The sequence below is a fragment of the Terrapene carolina genome, unplaced genomic scaffold (assembly GCF_002925995.2).
Source record: "Terrapene carolina triunguis isolate 2854851 unplaced genomic scaffold, T_m_triunguis-2.0 Scaffold66, whole genome shotgun sequence".
In the NCBI taxonomy this organism is placed as follows: Eukaryota; Metazoa; Chordata; order Testudines; family Emydidae; genus Terrapene; species Terrapene triunguis.
The window spans coordinates 59,576,134-59,589,244 of record NW_020664417.1 but is presented as its reverse complement, the minus strand read 5'-3'; the positions used below and the strand labels follow the sequence as shown (position 1 = coordinate 59,589,244).

Below are 13,111 nucleotides of genomic sequence, written 5' to 3'. Positions count from 1 at the left end.
TCAGTTTGTTCATGAAATGTCCAGTTTGAGTTTGTATCACCTTTATTCCCTGGTATTCAACATCCTCCTGTCTGCTCCAGCTTGTGTCCTTTTGATCTATTAGTACTCAGCTTTAGCAAAACAGCTGCAACTTTGGTCAGATCTTGGAATTAGCAGTTTCATAGTTAATAGGGCAGATATTGTTTTGTAAATCCTGATCTATTTACCAAGATGTGTTTTATCTGGAATCATTGTGTTGCTTTCCTGTTAAGCTTGCTATTAAACTAGCCCCCCCAGAAGCACACAATGAACATTCTAATATAGCTGTACAGTAAACTATGCCCAGTCGCATTCAGTATTAATGAATTAATACAGATCAACTCCCACATCCTTCACAGTTTTCTCATAGGTATGCCACTTCTAAAATTAGCTTTCTTGTTAAATAAAGTTATTTCTAGTGGGGCAGCATTCAGGTGTGAGGGGAGATTTGTTTTTATAACTGCTTATAAAGTTGTTGACAACTTTTGCCAGTGGGATTTTGGTAGTTTCAAGGCCAATTTGCGAGAGATCTAAATAATTAGTGTAAAATATTTAGAGCTTGTTGGGAACTTTCTGTGAATTGTTTTCTGACATAACTTTAATTGTAAAAAAACTTCTTTTTTTCCCTGGGAAAATGTTTAAATTTGCCAAAATTTTCAATTTTCAGTCAGGAAAATCTAAGTTAAGTGTTCCTTTGGGACGATTTGACCTTATTGAAATATTTTTTTTTTTTAACTGACGAAACATTTTAAATAATTTTTAAAAACAAAAAACATAACAAACCAAACAAAAATCAACCTATGTGAACTGCAGTTCTGGCTCTCATTCTCTCCTATGTTTTGGGGCTCCTGGGAGGGCTACATGTGTCATTAGGCAAAGCACTGATTTCTTCCTGAGTTGTAAGGTCTATCGCAGAAGTTACATGACTCTAGGTACATTATGATCATTGTTAATATGTCAGTACAAGTGCACGTGTTCCAAACCTCATGTTCATCCACATGGGCTGTGCCATTCTAAAATTCCATCACTGTATAAACAAAGACAGAGACATTGTTTTGGACACTTTTCCATGGAGTTATAAACTTGTGACAAGTTGTAATGTGCACAGTATGCTTGGGTCAATGCTCCTATCAAGAAAGCAGACCAAGCTTGGTGGTATGATCCTAACAAAGGCTCACATGGGAGCTTCCTAAAATTAGTTTTGAGCATGCCTTGAGTAGAGCATACGGAGCTCAGCTACCAACTTCTTTCACTGGAGTAATGCATACCACATAATAAAATCTTTAAATATTTGGATCCTCGTGTCCCTGGAGCTTTAGATTCTTGGCTCCATTTCTGAAGCAAAGGTAATGCAGTATGGTTGCTCTTCTCCAGCTGGGACCTCTCAACTGCCATAAAGTCGGTAGCGCCTTCCCTCCTACCCTTGCTGTGTAGCCTGTCTGCTTGATGTGGGCACAGGACAGAGCTCAACTAATAGCAACTTTCATCTGGTGTATGGCCTTACCGGGATCATAGTCCCCTGTGGTAAATTAGAGTAGGCATGTCGGGGGTGGGGAAGAGCTTGAAAATCTACGAGTAAGCAGGTCCCTGATGGATGGGGGACACTTATTCCTGCATCAAATATAACTTGGCACAGGGGAGAATCTGTCCTTTATTCTCCAAAAGTGAAGATGTTTCAAGTGGTAGCAGTCAAGGAGAGGAAGTGACTTATCTGCAATTGCTGTTCATTGAAGACCTAAGTTGTCATAGATCACTACTACTTCTTCGAGTGCTTGTTCATGTTGATTCCAATCAGGTGTGTGTGCGCGCATGTGCACAATGGCTGAAAGATTTTTCCCTTAACAGCATCCATCGGATTGGCCTGGGTGCCCCCTGGAGTCATGCCTTCATGGCAGGCGCCTAATATAGAGCCCTGCCAACCCGCCACCCCTTCAGTTCCTTCTTACCGCCAGTGACGGTGGCTGGAACTTCCCTTGGCTCTTGCTCAGCAAGTTTTCTTCTCTATTCCATGTATATAGTTAGTTAGTTGTTAGTAGTACTCCAGTTAATAGTTAGTCTAGTTAGTAGTTGGGGGTTTCCCCCCACTCCGGATGCAGCGCTGTGGCATATCGCGGTCCCCAGGCTTTAAGAACTGCCTGGCTTGCGCCAAGCACATGTCGAAGAGTGATCCGCACTCGTTGTGTCTTCGGTGCCTGGGGGAGACCCATCAGAAAGATCGTTGTAAGATCTGCCGCGAGTTCCGCCCGAGAACACTTAAAGGGAACAGCAGCTGAAGGTGATCCTCCTGGAGGCAGCCTTATGCCCCCACTCTGACCCGGGCTCGAGAGACCCGACCCCTACGGCGGCATCCTCGACACAGAGGGCCCTGGCGACTTCGGCGCTGAGGGAGGACTCCTCCAGGGATGCTTGGCACCGCAGCGGCTCTTCATGGGGCCCATCTGATAGTAGGCACCACTCCCACTCGCCGATGCTGCAAAAGAAGAAAAAGCCGGATGACCGTTCTCCTTCGGCTAAGTCTCAAGAAGTGCGACCCCAGGCAGGCCACTCCTTGGCATCTCCTTCCGGGGCCATGTCGACTCCTGTCCAGGTCAGGCAGTCGAGTCTGCCCCCACCTTGATCACTGGTGCCTACGCAGCAGCTTCAACTCCCGTCCACACTGGAAGCTGCTAGAGATCTCCTCCACCTGACGGCACCGTTCTCGCCTGCCAAGGAGGAACCCTCAGCACTGATGGAGCCCCGTCCTCCAGTGCATTCTAAGGGAAAGCCGGCTATGATGTCGAGGCGCTCCCCTTCGCCGCCTACACGCTCCGACAGAGAGCCTTCCCGCTCCCCGAGCTCTTGACGTTCGAGGCACTGAGGATCGGCTCCTCCGTGGTCTTCAGTGTCTGAGACCTCGGAGTCGGAGCCCGACTCCTATCGCTTGAGTAGGAGCAGAAGCCGTAGAGCGAGGTCGGGCAGAGACAGAAGGGAGCAGCAGGCGTGGTCTCCGCAGTGGCAGAACCCACCTCAGTGGCCCTTCTGGTCTCCCTGGTCTTATCACCAGGGCCAGGGAGGAACCCAGGGTCCACGCTCAGCGATGTCTTCAGTGGCCTCCACCACTTTCGTGCCGCCTTCCGCTGTGCATCCGCCCCCGGTGCCTACGGTCCCGATACCTTTGCCTCCGGCACCATGCTCTGCTCTGACTTCGGCACCGGCCTTAATGACGTCGGCACACCCGTCTCCCATGCCTGCACCGTTGTCGATGTCGACCTCGATGCAGGCACCTACGGCCCCGGTGCTGATTTCGGCACCGGGCCCCCTGACCCCGGCGGCTCCTGTGAGCGTGTCGATGCAGCTACCTCCAGAGAGACTGATGCTGACGCCGACGTTGGGTACAACGCCTATGGTCCCGGCACTGTCATTGGCACCACCTCCTCCAACGCTGTCCCTGGAGACACGTGACCCGTCCAGGGCAGACGGTAGGGAGCTTCCACTACTGGCACATTCTTCCTCCTCCTCGTCGCCGGACGAAGCGTTGGCAGGGATGACCGTAGCTCCTGCATTAGAGCATAACAGAGTCCTACAGCAGTTGCTACGCAGGGCTGCCGAGGAGGTCATAGAGGACACGGATCCCATGGTGGACATCCTAGCACCCTTGGGGCCTGCACGGGTAGCGTTACTCCTCATAAAGACGGTGGTGGACACCACGAAGACCTTATGGCAGACACCGGAATCCCTGCCACCCACTGCCAAACATAATGAGCGGCGGTATTTTGTCCCCTCCAGAGGCTTTGAGCATCTCTACTCCCATCTGCCTCAGGACTCGCTGGTCATCGATGCGACTAACCAGCGGGAGAGACAAGGTTTCCAAGTCTTCTCGAGTCTTCACCAAGTGCATGGCAGTCGTCGCCACCTTTCTGCGGAGACACCAGGTGCAGGTGTTCCCATACCTCGACGATTGGCTGGTCAAAGGCCGATCCAGGGCTCAAGTGGAAGCTCAGGTGGCATTCATCAGAGACACCTTCGAGAATCTGGGCCTGCTACTGAACGAGACGAAATCGACTCTGTCCCCCATCAGAGGATAGAGTTCATAGGGGTGGTTCTGGACTCAATCCAAGCCAGAGCATTCCTCCCGTGGGCGAGATTCCAGGCCCTCGACGCCATGATCCAGGGACTCAGGAAGTTCCCCACCACCACTGCGAGAAATTGTCTCAAACTTCTTGGCCACATGGCAGACTGTATGTGCATGCTTCGGCACGCCAGACTCAGGCTTCGACCGCTTCAGTTGTGGCTTGCGTCAGTGTACAGCCCTGCCAGGGACAGCGTGGACAGGATCGTGACCCTGCCTCGCCCTATCCTCAACTCGCTCCTGTGGTGGACGGACGCGCAGCAGGTGTGCTCAGGAGTCCCCTTTGCTGCCCCACAACCATCCCTAATGCTAGTGACGGATGCTTCAGATTTGGGGTGGGGAGCTCATCTGGGGGACCACAGGACTCAGGGCCTCTGGTCACAGACAGATCGCCGTCTTCATATCAATGTCAGGGAGCTCAGGGCGGTGTGCCAAGCATGTCGGTCATTCTGCCCATATCTAGCAGGTCGACGCATATCGGTCATGATGGACAATATGACCGCGATGTTCTATATCAACTGACAGGGGGGTGCACGCTCCTCTCCCCTGTGCCAGGAAGCCCTCAGGTTATGGGACTTTTGTATAGAGCACTTAGTCGACCTGCAGGCATCGTACCTTCCAGGGTTCCAGAACAAGCTGGTGGACTGCCTCAGCAGGACTTTTCACAGGCACGAGTGGTCCCTTCGCCCAGACGTCACAGCTTCGCGCTTCCAGACGTGGGGTTGTCCCCGGTCGACCTCTTCGCCACGCGACATAACAGGAAGTGTCAGCAGTTCTGCTCCTTCCAGAATCACAGTCCGGGCTCCACAGCAGACGCGTTCCTCCTCCACTGGGGGGGACCGCTTCTGTACACCTTCCCACCCATACTGCTCGTCCACAAGGTCCTGCTCAAGATCCGCAGAGACCGGGCTCAGGTCATTCTCATAGCACCAGCCTGGCCCCGCCAGCATTGGTACACGTCTCTCCTAAACATGTCCGTGGGAGCCCTGATTACCTTGCCGCTCTTCCCGGACCTTCTCACGCAGGGTCACGGCTCCAGCACCCAAACTTCCAGTCGCTGCATCTCACAGCATGGAGGCTCCATGGCTGAATCTGTTCGAGCTCTCCCGTTCAGAACAAGTCAGACAGGTTGTCTTGGGCAGTAGGAAACCCTCCACTAGGGCCACGTACCTGGCCAAGTGGAAGAGATTTTTCAATCTGGTCAGCTCAGCGCGACTTTCCCCCGGTGCTGGCCTCAGTGCCCCAGATCTTGGATTACCTTTTCCACCTAAAGCAGGAAGGTCTCTCTTTGTCTTCTATAAGAGTACACCTGGCTGCCATCTCGGCTTTCCATCCGGGGGTACAGGGCCGATCGGTTTTCGCTAACTCCCTGGTTGGTCGCTTCCTGAAGGGCCTCGACAGGTTGTACCCGCACATCCGCCAACTGGTTCCTGTTTGGGACCTTAACTTGGTCCTCTCTAGGCTCATGGGGCACCCCTTTGTGCTTCTAGCAACATGCTCCCTGCTCTACCTTTCCTACAAGGTTGCGTTCCTGGTGGCGATAACTTCAGTCTGGAGGGTGTCTGAGCTTAGGGCTCTAATGTCCAAGCCGCCCTACATCATGGTTTTTTAAGGACAAGGTTCAGCTTAGGCCCCATCCGGCCTTCCTCCCGAAGGTGGTATCGCAGTTTCACATCAACCAGGACATTTTCCTCCCGGTTTTCTACCCCAAGCCTCATGTGAGTAGCAGGGAGCAGCGGCTACACACTCTTGATGGCCGCGGAGCGCTGGCCTTTTACATCGAGAGGATGAAACCATTCAAGAAGTCGGTACAGCTCTTTGTCGCAGTAGCGGATAGGATGAAGGGCCAGTCTGTTTCGACACAGTGCATTTCATCATGGATTGTGGCCTGCATTACCGAGTGCTACAACCAAGCAGGAATTACAGCGCCCCCGATAACGGCGCACTCTACAAGGGCGCAAGCTTCATCAACTGCTTTCCTGGCTCAAGTCCCCACCCAGGAAATCTGCAGGGCGGCGACGCCACACACTATGCAATTACTAGGCAGGCCAGAGATGATGCAGCTTTGGTAGAGCAGTACTCCAGTCAGTGGACAACTCCGACCCCACCTCCTAATTTTGCTTGGGAGTCACTTGATTAGAATTGACATGAACAAGCACTCAGAGAAAAAACTGTTCCTCACCTTCTCGTAACTGTTGTTCTTCGAGATGTGTTGTTCATGTCCATTCCAATATCCATCCTCCTACCCCTCTGTCCGAGTAGCTGTTAAGAAGAAACTGAAGGGGTGGCGGGTCAACAAGGCTATATATTAGGTGCCATGAAGGCGTGACTCCAGGGAGCACCCAGGCCGACCTGACGGATGCTGCTAAGGGAAAAATCTTCCAGCCATTGTGCATGTGCAGACACCTGATTGGAATGGACGTGAATAACTCATCTCGAAGAACAACAGTTATGAGAAGGTGAGTAACCATTTTTTCTTATTTGTCATATTTGCCAACCAGTTTGTCATATTTTTAAAATACGTGCATGTATGAGTTTCTAACTTGCTCTAAAGGAACTGGTGATTGAGCCACTAGGATCGCTTAAGTTCTAGGACAGGAGCAAACACTACTCCTGAAGGAATACGGTGTCAAAAAATTAAAAATTCTACACACACTATTTTAAAATTCTGCATATTTTATTTGTCAAAATAACACAATATAATCACACCATTTTCAATTATTTGCTGACAAGTATTTTGAAATAAATTACCAAAATAATTGAAAATGGTGTGATTATAATGTTGTGTTACGGTGTTATTTTGACAAATAAAATAAAATAGAATTTTTAATATTTTGGCACAGAATTTTTAATTTTTGGTGCAGAATTCCCTCAAGAGTACCAGGGTTCTGTGTGGCGCAATCTGGGAGTGGGCAGCTCAGTGGGGTTGGAGGTGGGGAGGAATCTGGATCCATAGGGGGGCTCATTGGGGGTGTTCTGGGTGCAGGGGGGAATTGGATCTGCAGGGGAGTCCAAATGAAGGTCATTAGGGCTCAGTGGGGGGGTGAGGTGATGGGCAGGGTGCAGTTGGTTGGGGCTCAGTGGTGTGGGGGCTCCCAATGCAGGGGGTAAAGCTTGATGGAGGGGTTCTGGATGCAAGGGGCTTCCAATGTGGTGGGGTTGGGGTGGGGAGGTTCTGAGGGCGGGGATGCGTGTCCAGATGCATGGGGGTTGGGCGGACAGGGGGAGCAGCTCCATGTACAGTGACCCACTGCCCCCATAGGTGAGGAGTGATGGGGCCAGGAAGTGGGGGGAAGGATCACTGGGGGGGGGAAGCTGCTCTCCCTGTCCGCCCAACCCCTCTGCATCTACCCCCACCCCTCCGACGTTTCTGGGGGTTGATCTGACCCAGCCCCGGCTGCTCCATGCAGGGGAGGGGGAACTCCATTGTCGTTGTCCTCCCCATCCAGCCAGGCATCCCCAGACCGCCTGTTCCCCCGCTCCAGGGAGGAGTGAATGAGCACTGGTGCAGCTTTTCTTTGCTTCCCCACAAAAACCATTTTTCTGCGGGAAAGCAAAGAGACTCTATGGGGGGGGACATGTTTCTGCATGCATGCAGTGGTGCAGAAACCCTCCAGAAGTAAAAAACACAACTCCCTTGCTGTATTAGATAACTTGGAGCTTTCACTTTGAACATAGCTCTAGGAGTGGTTATCTATTAACTTATCAGAGAATGGTAATTACAGATAAGAAATTTGCTGGTCTCTACAGTTATCTGTTAACCACAAAGGGAAAAAATAAACTAGCCACCAGGTCAGATTCTAATGCTCCTGTAATCAGTTCTCAGCCATTTTATCCCTCTCACAAATGACCTGATGCACTGTTGCAGGCTCAGCGGTCATATTTGTAAAACTTGATAGATTTAAACTGTATTTAAACCAGTACTAAACATAGGAATATGTAGTAATGAGAGTTTGATTTGAAAATATTCAGAGGCTCTAATGCGGGACAAAAGGGAACAGTGCCCCCTATATAATTAAAAAAATCTTTGAACTGTGACAATTTATAGTGAATACCAGAATTCAGATCAGCTAATTGTTTTGCTTTACATTTTTCCACATTTCTAAAAATTATCTATTTCAGAGCAATTCATGATGTTAAGGCCACAGACATGGGATTGAGCAAAGTGAGATTCAAGGCAGAAGTAGACTTTGATGGACGGGTTGTGACTCGTTCTTACCTGGAAAAGCAAGATATTGAACAGCTGCTACAAGTATGTTTAATAAAGCAATATTGTTACTTCCAGCATTTTTTTCTTTCCCATTATCAAGCATATTAAAAGAAAAATTTGCAAGTAGATAGGGTATATTGTTTTGCATTTATATAGCTCCTCATCCTGAAGGATCCCAGATGGCCTTACATATTTAACACACTGATACAAAGTATACACAGAGATCATACCATCAGCCTCCACCTCTGGGCTGAAATAGCAGTAGTGTATAGCAACACTACAAAACCTTCGTAGTACAAGAAGTGTAAAAAAAAAAAAAAAAAAATCTTATCCAGGTCAAATTACAAGGCTAATTTTAAATCAGGATATTGCCCAACATTCACAAGTTGTTGTTCTGTCTAGATTTTCCTGTATGATTCCCAGCTCCTTACTCTGAAATGCTTTTTCTAAGAACTACCCTGATTCAGAGGAAGACCAGGGAGATGGAGCGAGGCCAAGCTCACCCTGTGACAATGCCAACACCACTTCTGCAACACACTGGGATTTTCTCTGGAAATCTCTTATCCAAAAACTGATCATTGTAGGTCTCGCAAACGAAGCAGGTTCAGATCAGAACCAGAGGTGGCATGCTTTCAAGTCTGGTTTATGATCGTAGAGCACATTATTTCTCTCCTTCCACTTGATTTTTAGAGACTAACATATGTTTTTATTGATATTGCAGGAAACATTTTACTTGACTTAAATAGTCTTCTTGCTTTGTATCCAAGGAGTACTGTTGATCTTATACTGTGCTATGTCTATATTAGTGATGCAATATTTGTGTCTTAAATATACTGCAGCCTTATTGCCTATGACTGTGATATTACAAGTTAAGAAGCATCTAGCCAGCTCTGTCCTTGGATATGAGACAGCCAAGAAAAACTCATGTTAGTACTGGGATACCATCTATAGTTCTTATGCATCTGTTAGCTTGGGTTTTATTATTTGGTGAAAAATTCCTCTCTCTATAGAAGAGGTCTGCCTAGTACTTCTATAGAGAGCGTTGCATCCTGTTTTCCTTAACCTCTTTCCTTCTGTTTGGTACACTGTTGGCTTCTCCTAGCCTCAGTTCACAGCTGTTTTACTTGGCTCATTCTGGGGGCCAAGGATGAGTATTTCCTGCGGGCTGCATAGTGAATCTTTAGGTATTACTACATTTACTTTGCTACCTGCGATGCGATACATTATACAGCTACCACTAAAGTTACACATTTTTAAATCAGCAGGTCTGGATAACTTGCATCCAAGAGTTTTAAAAGTGCTGGCCGAGGCGCTTGTTGGGACCATTAATATGAATTTTCAATACGTCTTGGAACACCGTGGAAGTTCTAGAAGAAATATGCCAATATTTAAAAGGGGTAAATGGGACAACCAGGCTAATTATAGGCCTGTCAATCTGACATTGATCCCAAACAAAATAATGCAACAGCTGATATGGGACTTAATTAATCAAGAATGAAAGGAGGCTAATATCATTGTCAATCAACATGGGTTTATGGAAAACAGATCCAGTCAAACTAACTTGTTACTTCTTTGAGTAAGATTACAAGTTTGGTTGATAAAGGTAAAAGTGATGATATAATTTATTTAGACTTCTGTTGGGAGTTGACTTGGCATTTTGATTAAAAAACTTGAACTATAAAAAATTAACATGGTACATATTAAAAGTATTAAAAACTGTCTGATAGGTCTCAATGTAATTGTAAATGGGGAACTATCTTCAAGTGGGTATGTTTCTAGTGGACTACTTCAGGGATTGGTTCTTGGCCCTGTGCTCTTTAACATTTTTATCAATGACATGGCAGAAAATAAAATCATCACTGATGACACTTAGGTTGGGGGATTGGTAAATAACAAAAAGGATGGGTCACTGATACAGAATTATCTGGATTGCTTGATAAGCTGTGTGCAAGCAAATAAATATGTATTTTAATACACCCAAATGTGAACTTAGGAACAATGTAGGTTATACTTACAAGATGGGAGACACTAGTCTGGGAAACAGTGATTGAAAAAGACTTGGAGTCATGGTGCATAATCAGCTGAATGTGAGCTCCCAGTGGAATGCTGTGGCCAAAAGGGCTAATGCAACGGTGGGCAAACTATGGCCCATGGGCCACATCCAGCCCGCCAGCCGATTTAATCCAGCCCTTGAGTTCCAGCTGGGGAGCGGGGTTGGCGGCTGCTCTGCGCATGCGCGCTGCGGCTCCCTGCAGCTCTCTTAAGTAGCGGCATGTCCCCCCTCCGGCTCCTATGTTTAAGGGCAGCCAGGGGGCTCCGTGTGCCGCCCCCACCCCAAGCGCCACCCCTGCAGCTCCCATTGGCCAGGAACTGTGGCCAATAGCTGCAGGGGTGGCACCTGCGCATGGGGCAGCATGACAAACTGCCTGCCCGCGCTTCCGCGTGGGAGCTGGAGGGGGGACATGCCGCTCCTTCTGGGAGCTGCCCGGAGCCTGCACCCCTGAACCCCTCCCGCCCTCCTGCACCCCTTGGTCCCAGCCTGGAGCACCCTCCTGCACCCCAACTTCTCAGCCCCATCCCCATCCCAGAGCCTGCACCCCAGCCGGAGCCCTCACACTTCCCCCCACTCTCCTGTGTCCTGCCCCAGCCTGGAGCTCCCTCCCACATCCTGAACTCCTCATTTCTGGCTCCACCCCAGAGCCCGTGCCCCAACCCCCTGCCCCAGCCCTGATCCCCCTCTTGCCTTCCAAACCCCTTGGTCCCAGCCTGGAGCATCCTCCTGCACCCCAAATCCCTCATCCCCAGCCCTACCCCAGAGCCCTTACCTCCAGCCAGAGCCCCCACCCCAACCCCATGCCGAAGTCCCCTCCTGTACCCTGAACGCCTCATTTTTGGCCCCACCCCAGAGCCCGAACCCCCTCCCACACCCCAACCCCAATTTTGTGAGCATTCATGGCCCGCCATACAATTTCCATACCGAGATGTGACCCTCGGGCCAAAAAAGTTTGCCCACCCCTGGGCTAATGCAATCCTTGGATGTATAAACAGGGGAATATACAATAAGAGTAAGGAGGTTATATTACTGCTATATTTGGCACTGGTGTGACCACTACTGGAATGTGTGGCAAGTTTTGGTGTGCATAAATCAAGAAGGGATGTTGATAAATTGAAGAGGGTTCAGAGAAGAGTCACAAGAATGATGAAAGGATTAGAGAACCTGGCTTCTGTGTTTGAGCTCCTAGAGTAGTCTGTCTATTTTAGCTTAACAGAGAAATGGCTAAGTCTTGATCACAGTTTATAAATACCTACGTGGAGAATGAGCTCTTCAGTCTAGCCGACAAGAGTATCGCAAGATCCAGTGGCTGGAAGTTGAAGGTAGACAAATTCAGACTGGAAATAAGGTGAAATATTTAACAGTGAAAGTAAACAACCATTTGAACAATTTACCAAGGGTTGTGGTGGATTCTCCATCAGTGTCCATTTTAAAATCAAGAATGGATGTTTTTCTAAAAGACATGCTGTAATTCAAACAGGGAAGATGTTGGGTAAGTTCTGTAGCCTGTGTTATGCAAAAGGTGGTCCATTCTGGCCTTATGTTTTTGAGAGAGAATGAGTGGAGAGAACAAGAAGAGAGAAGCTGCACTGTCTTGTTAGGAGAAAACTGAGACGTTTACCAACTTTTTGAAGAGATGACTTTTTGGAAAGACAAAAGTGCAGTTCTTTAAACCTAGTTTGTGACTAAAGGAAAAAGTGAAAATGTGTATGTACATATTGCAGGTTTATTGCCAGCCCATCTTCCTCCCCATCTGTATTTTACATTCTTCATGTCCTTCATCCTCACTGCCCTGAAAAGTCAGGAATAATAAAGAAGCCCAGCCTTTTCCAGTTCCTTGGCAAATGGTTGCCCATTAGGAAACATGAAAATGTTTAAAAATTGACAGTTGCTTGTTTTTCTTTTTGTTTTGTTTTTTTACCTTCCCCTGCAATCTCTCAAATTTCTTTTCTTGCCAGGAAATTCAGCAGGTGAAAACTCTTGAGGAATTAGAAGCCTTCATGCTTAAACATGGAGAGAATATCATTGACACACTGGGAGCTGAAGTAGACCGGCTTGAAAAGGAGCTAAAGGTAATATTCAGTTGGTAAAAATAATTAATCAATCTGAATGCTCCTATTTTGTTGATATTTTTCTTTGTACCTTTAAGAAAAGCAGGGACAAACTTCAGTTAAGTTTCACTGAACAAATCTGACCTTGAAAACAAGTATTTGTCTTGCCCTGGGTCTGCTTGACATGTATGGCTTGTATGGTGGTTTGTTTTGTCTCTGTCCAAGTCACTTGCCTTTCTAAGATCATTACTACTTATTGATTACAATTCCCATGGAATATTACCTGTTTGTGTTCTCTGAAAAATGGCACAGTTGTCTCAAAATGTCAAGTCATTTATAGGCCCTTGAACTCTACATCAGCTGTAATGAGAAGCAACTTTTAAATGGTTTTTAACCATCCACTTAATGTTGTGTCAAAAGTGATGTAATTGCATATGAAGAGGGCTCCACTTACTTTACCTCTTATTTTTTGTTTTTCTCTTCGCAAAACAATATTTTTCATTGCGACTACTGCTCTACCATGTGACACAACTTTAATAGACACACAAACAAGCAACCATCCTTTTTTCAGTTTAGGATTTAAAGATCTCTTTCAATTGTAACAGCAAAGGCGTGTTATCCTTGTTACATTGTGGCTACTAAAACCTTACCTGAGAAGTTATGGTGGGTAG

General features: G+C 47.6%; 1 protein-coding gene across 2 annotated transcripts in view; it reads left to right on the top strand.

Annotated features, from left to right (window-relative positions):
* SLC30A9 (solute carrier family 30 member 9) overlaps positions 1–13,111 on the top strand; it is a 64,337-nt gene that overhangs the window by 44,924 nt on the left and 6,302 nt on the right. The window contains exons 15-16 of one of the 2 annotated variants that reach the window (XM_029910624.1): positions 8,249–8,378; positions 12,348–12,461. In XM_029910624.1, coding sequence (XP_029766484.1) covers positions 8,249–8,378; positions 12,348–12,461 — 244 coding nt within the window. Of the gene's footprint in view, positions 1–8,248; positions 8,379–12,347; positions 12,462–13,111 lie in introns of those variants that run through there. The other variant, XM_029910625.1, reaches the window with a different exon arrangement.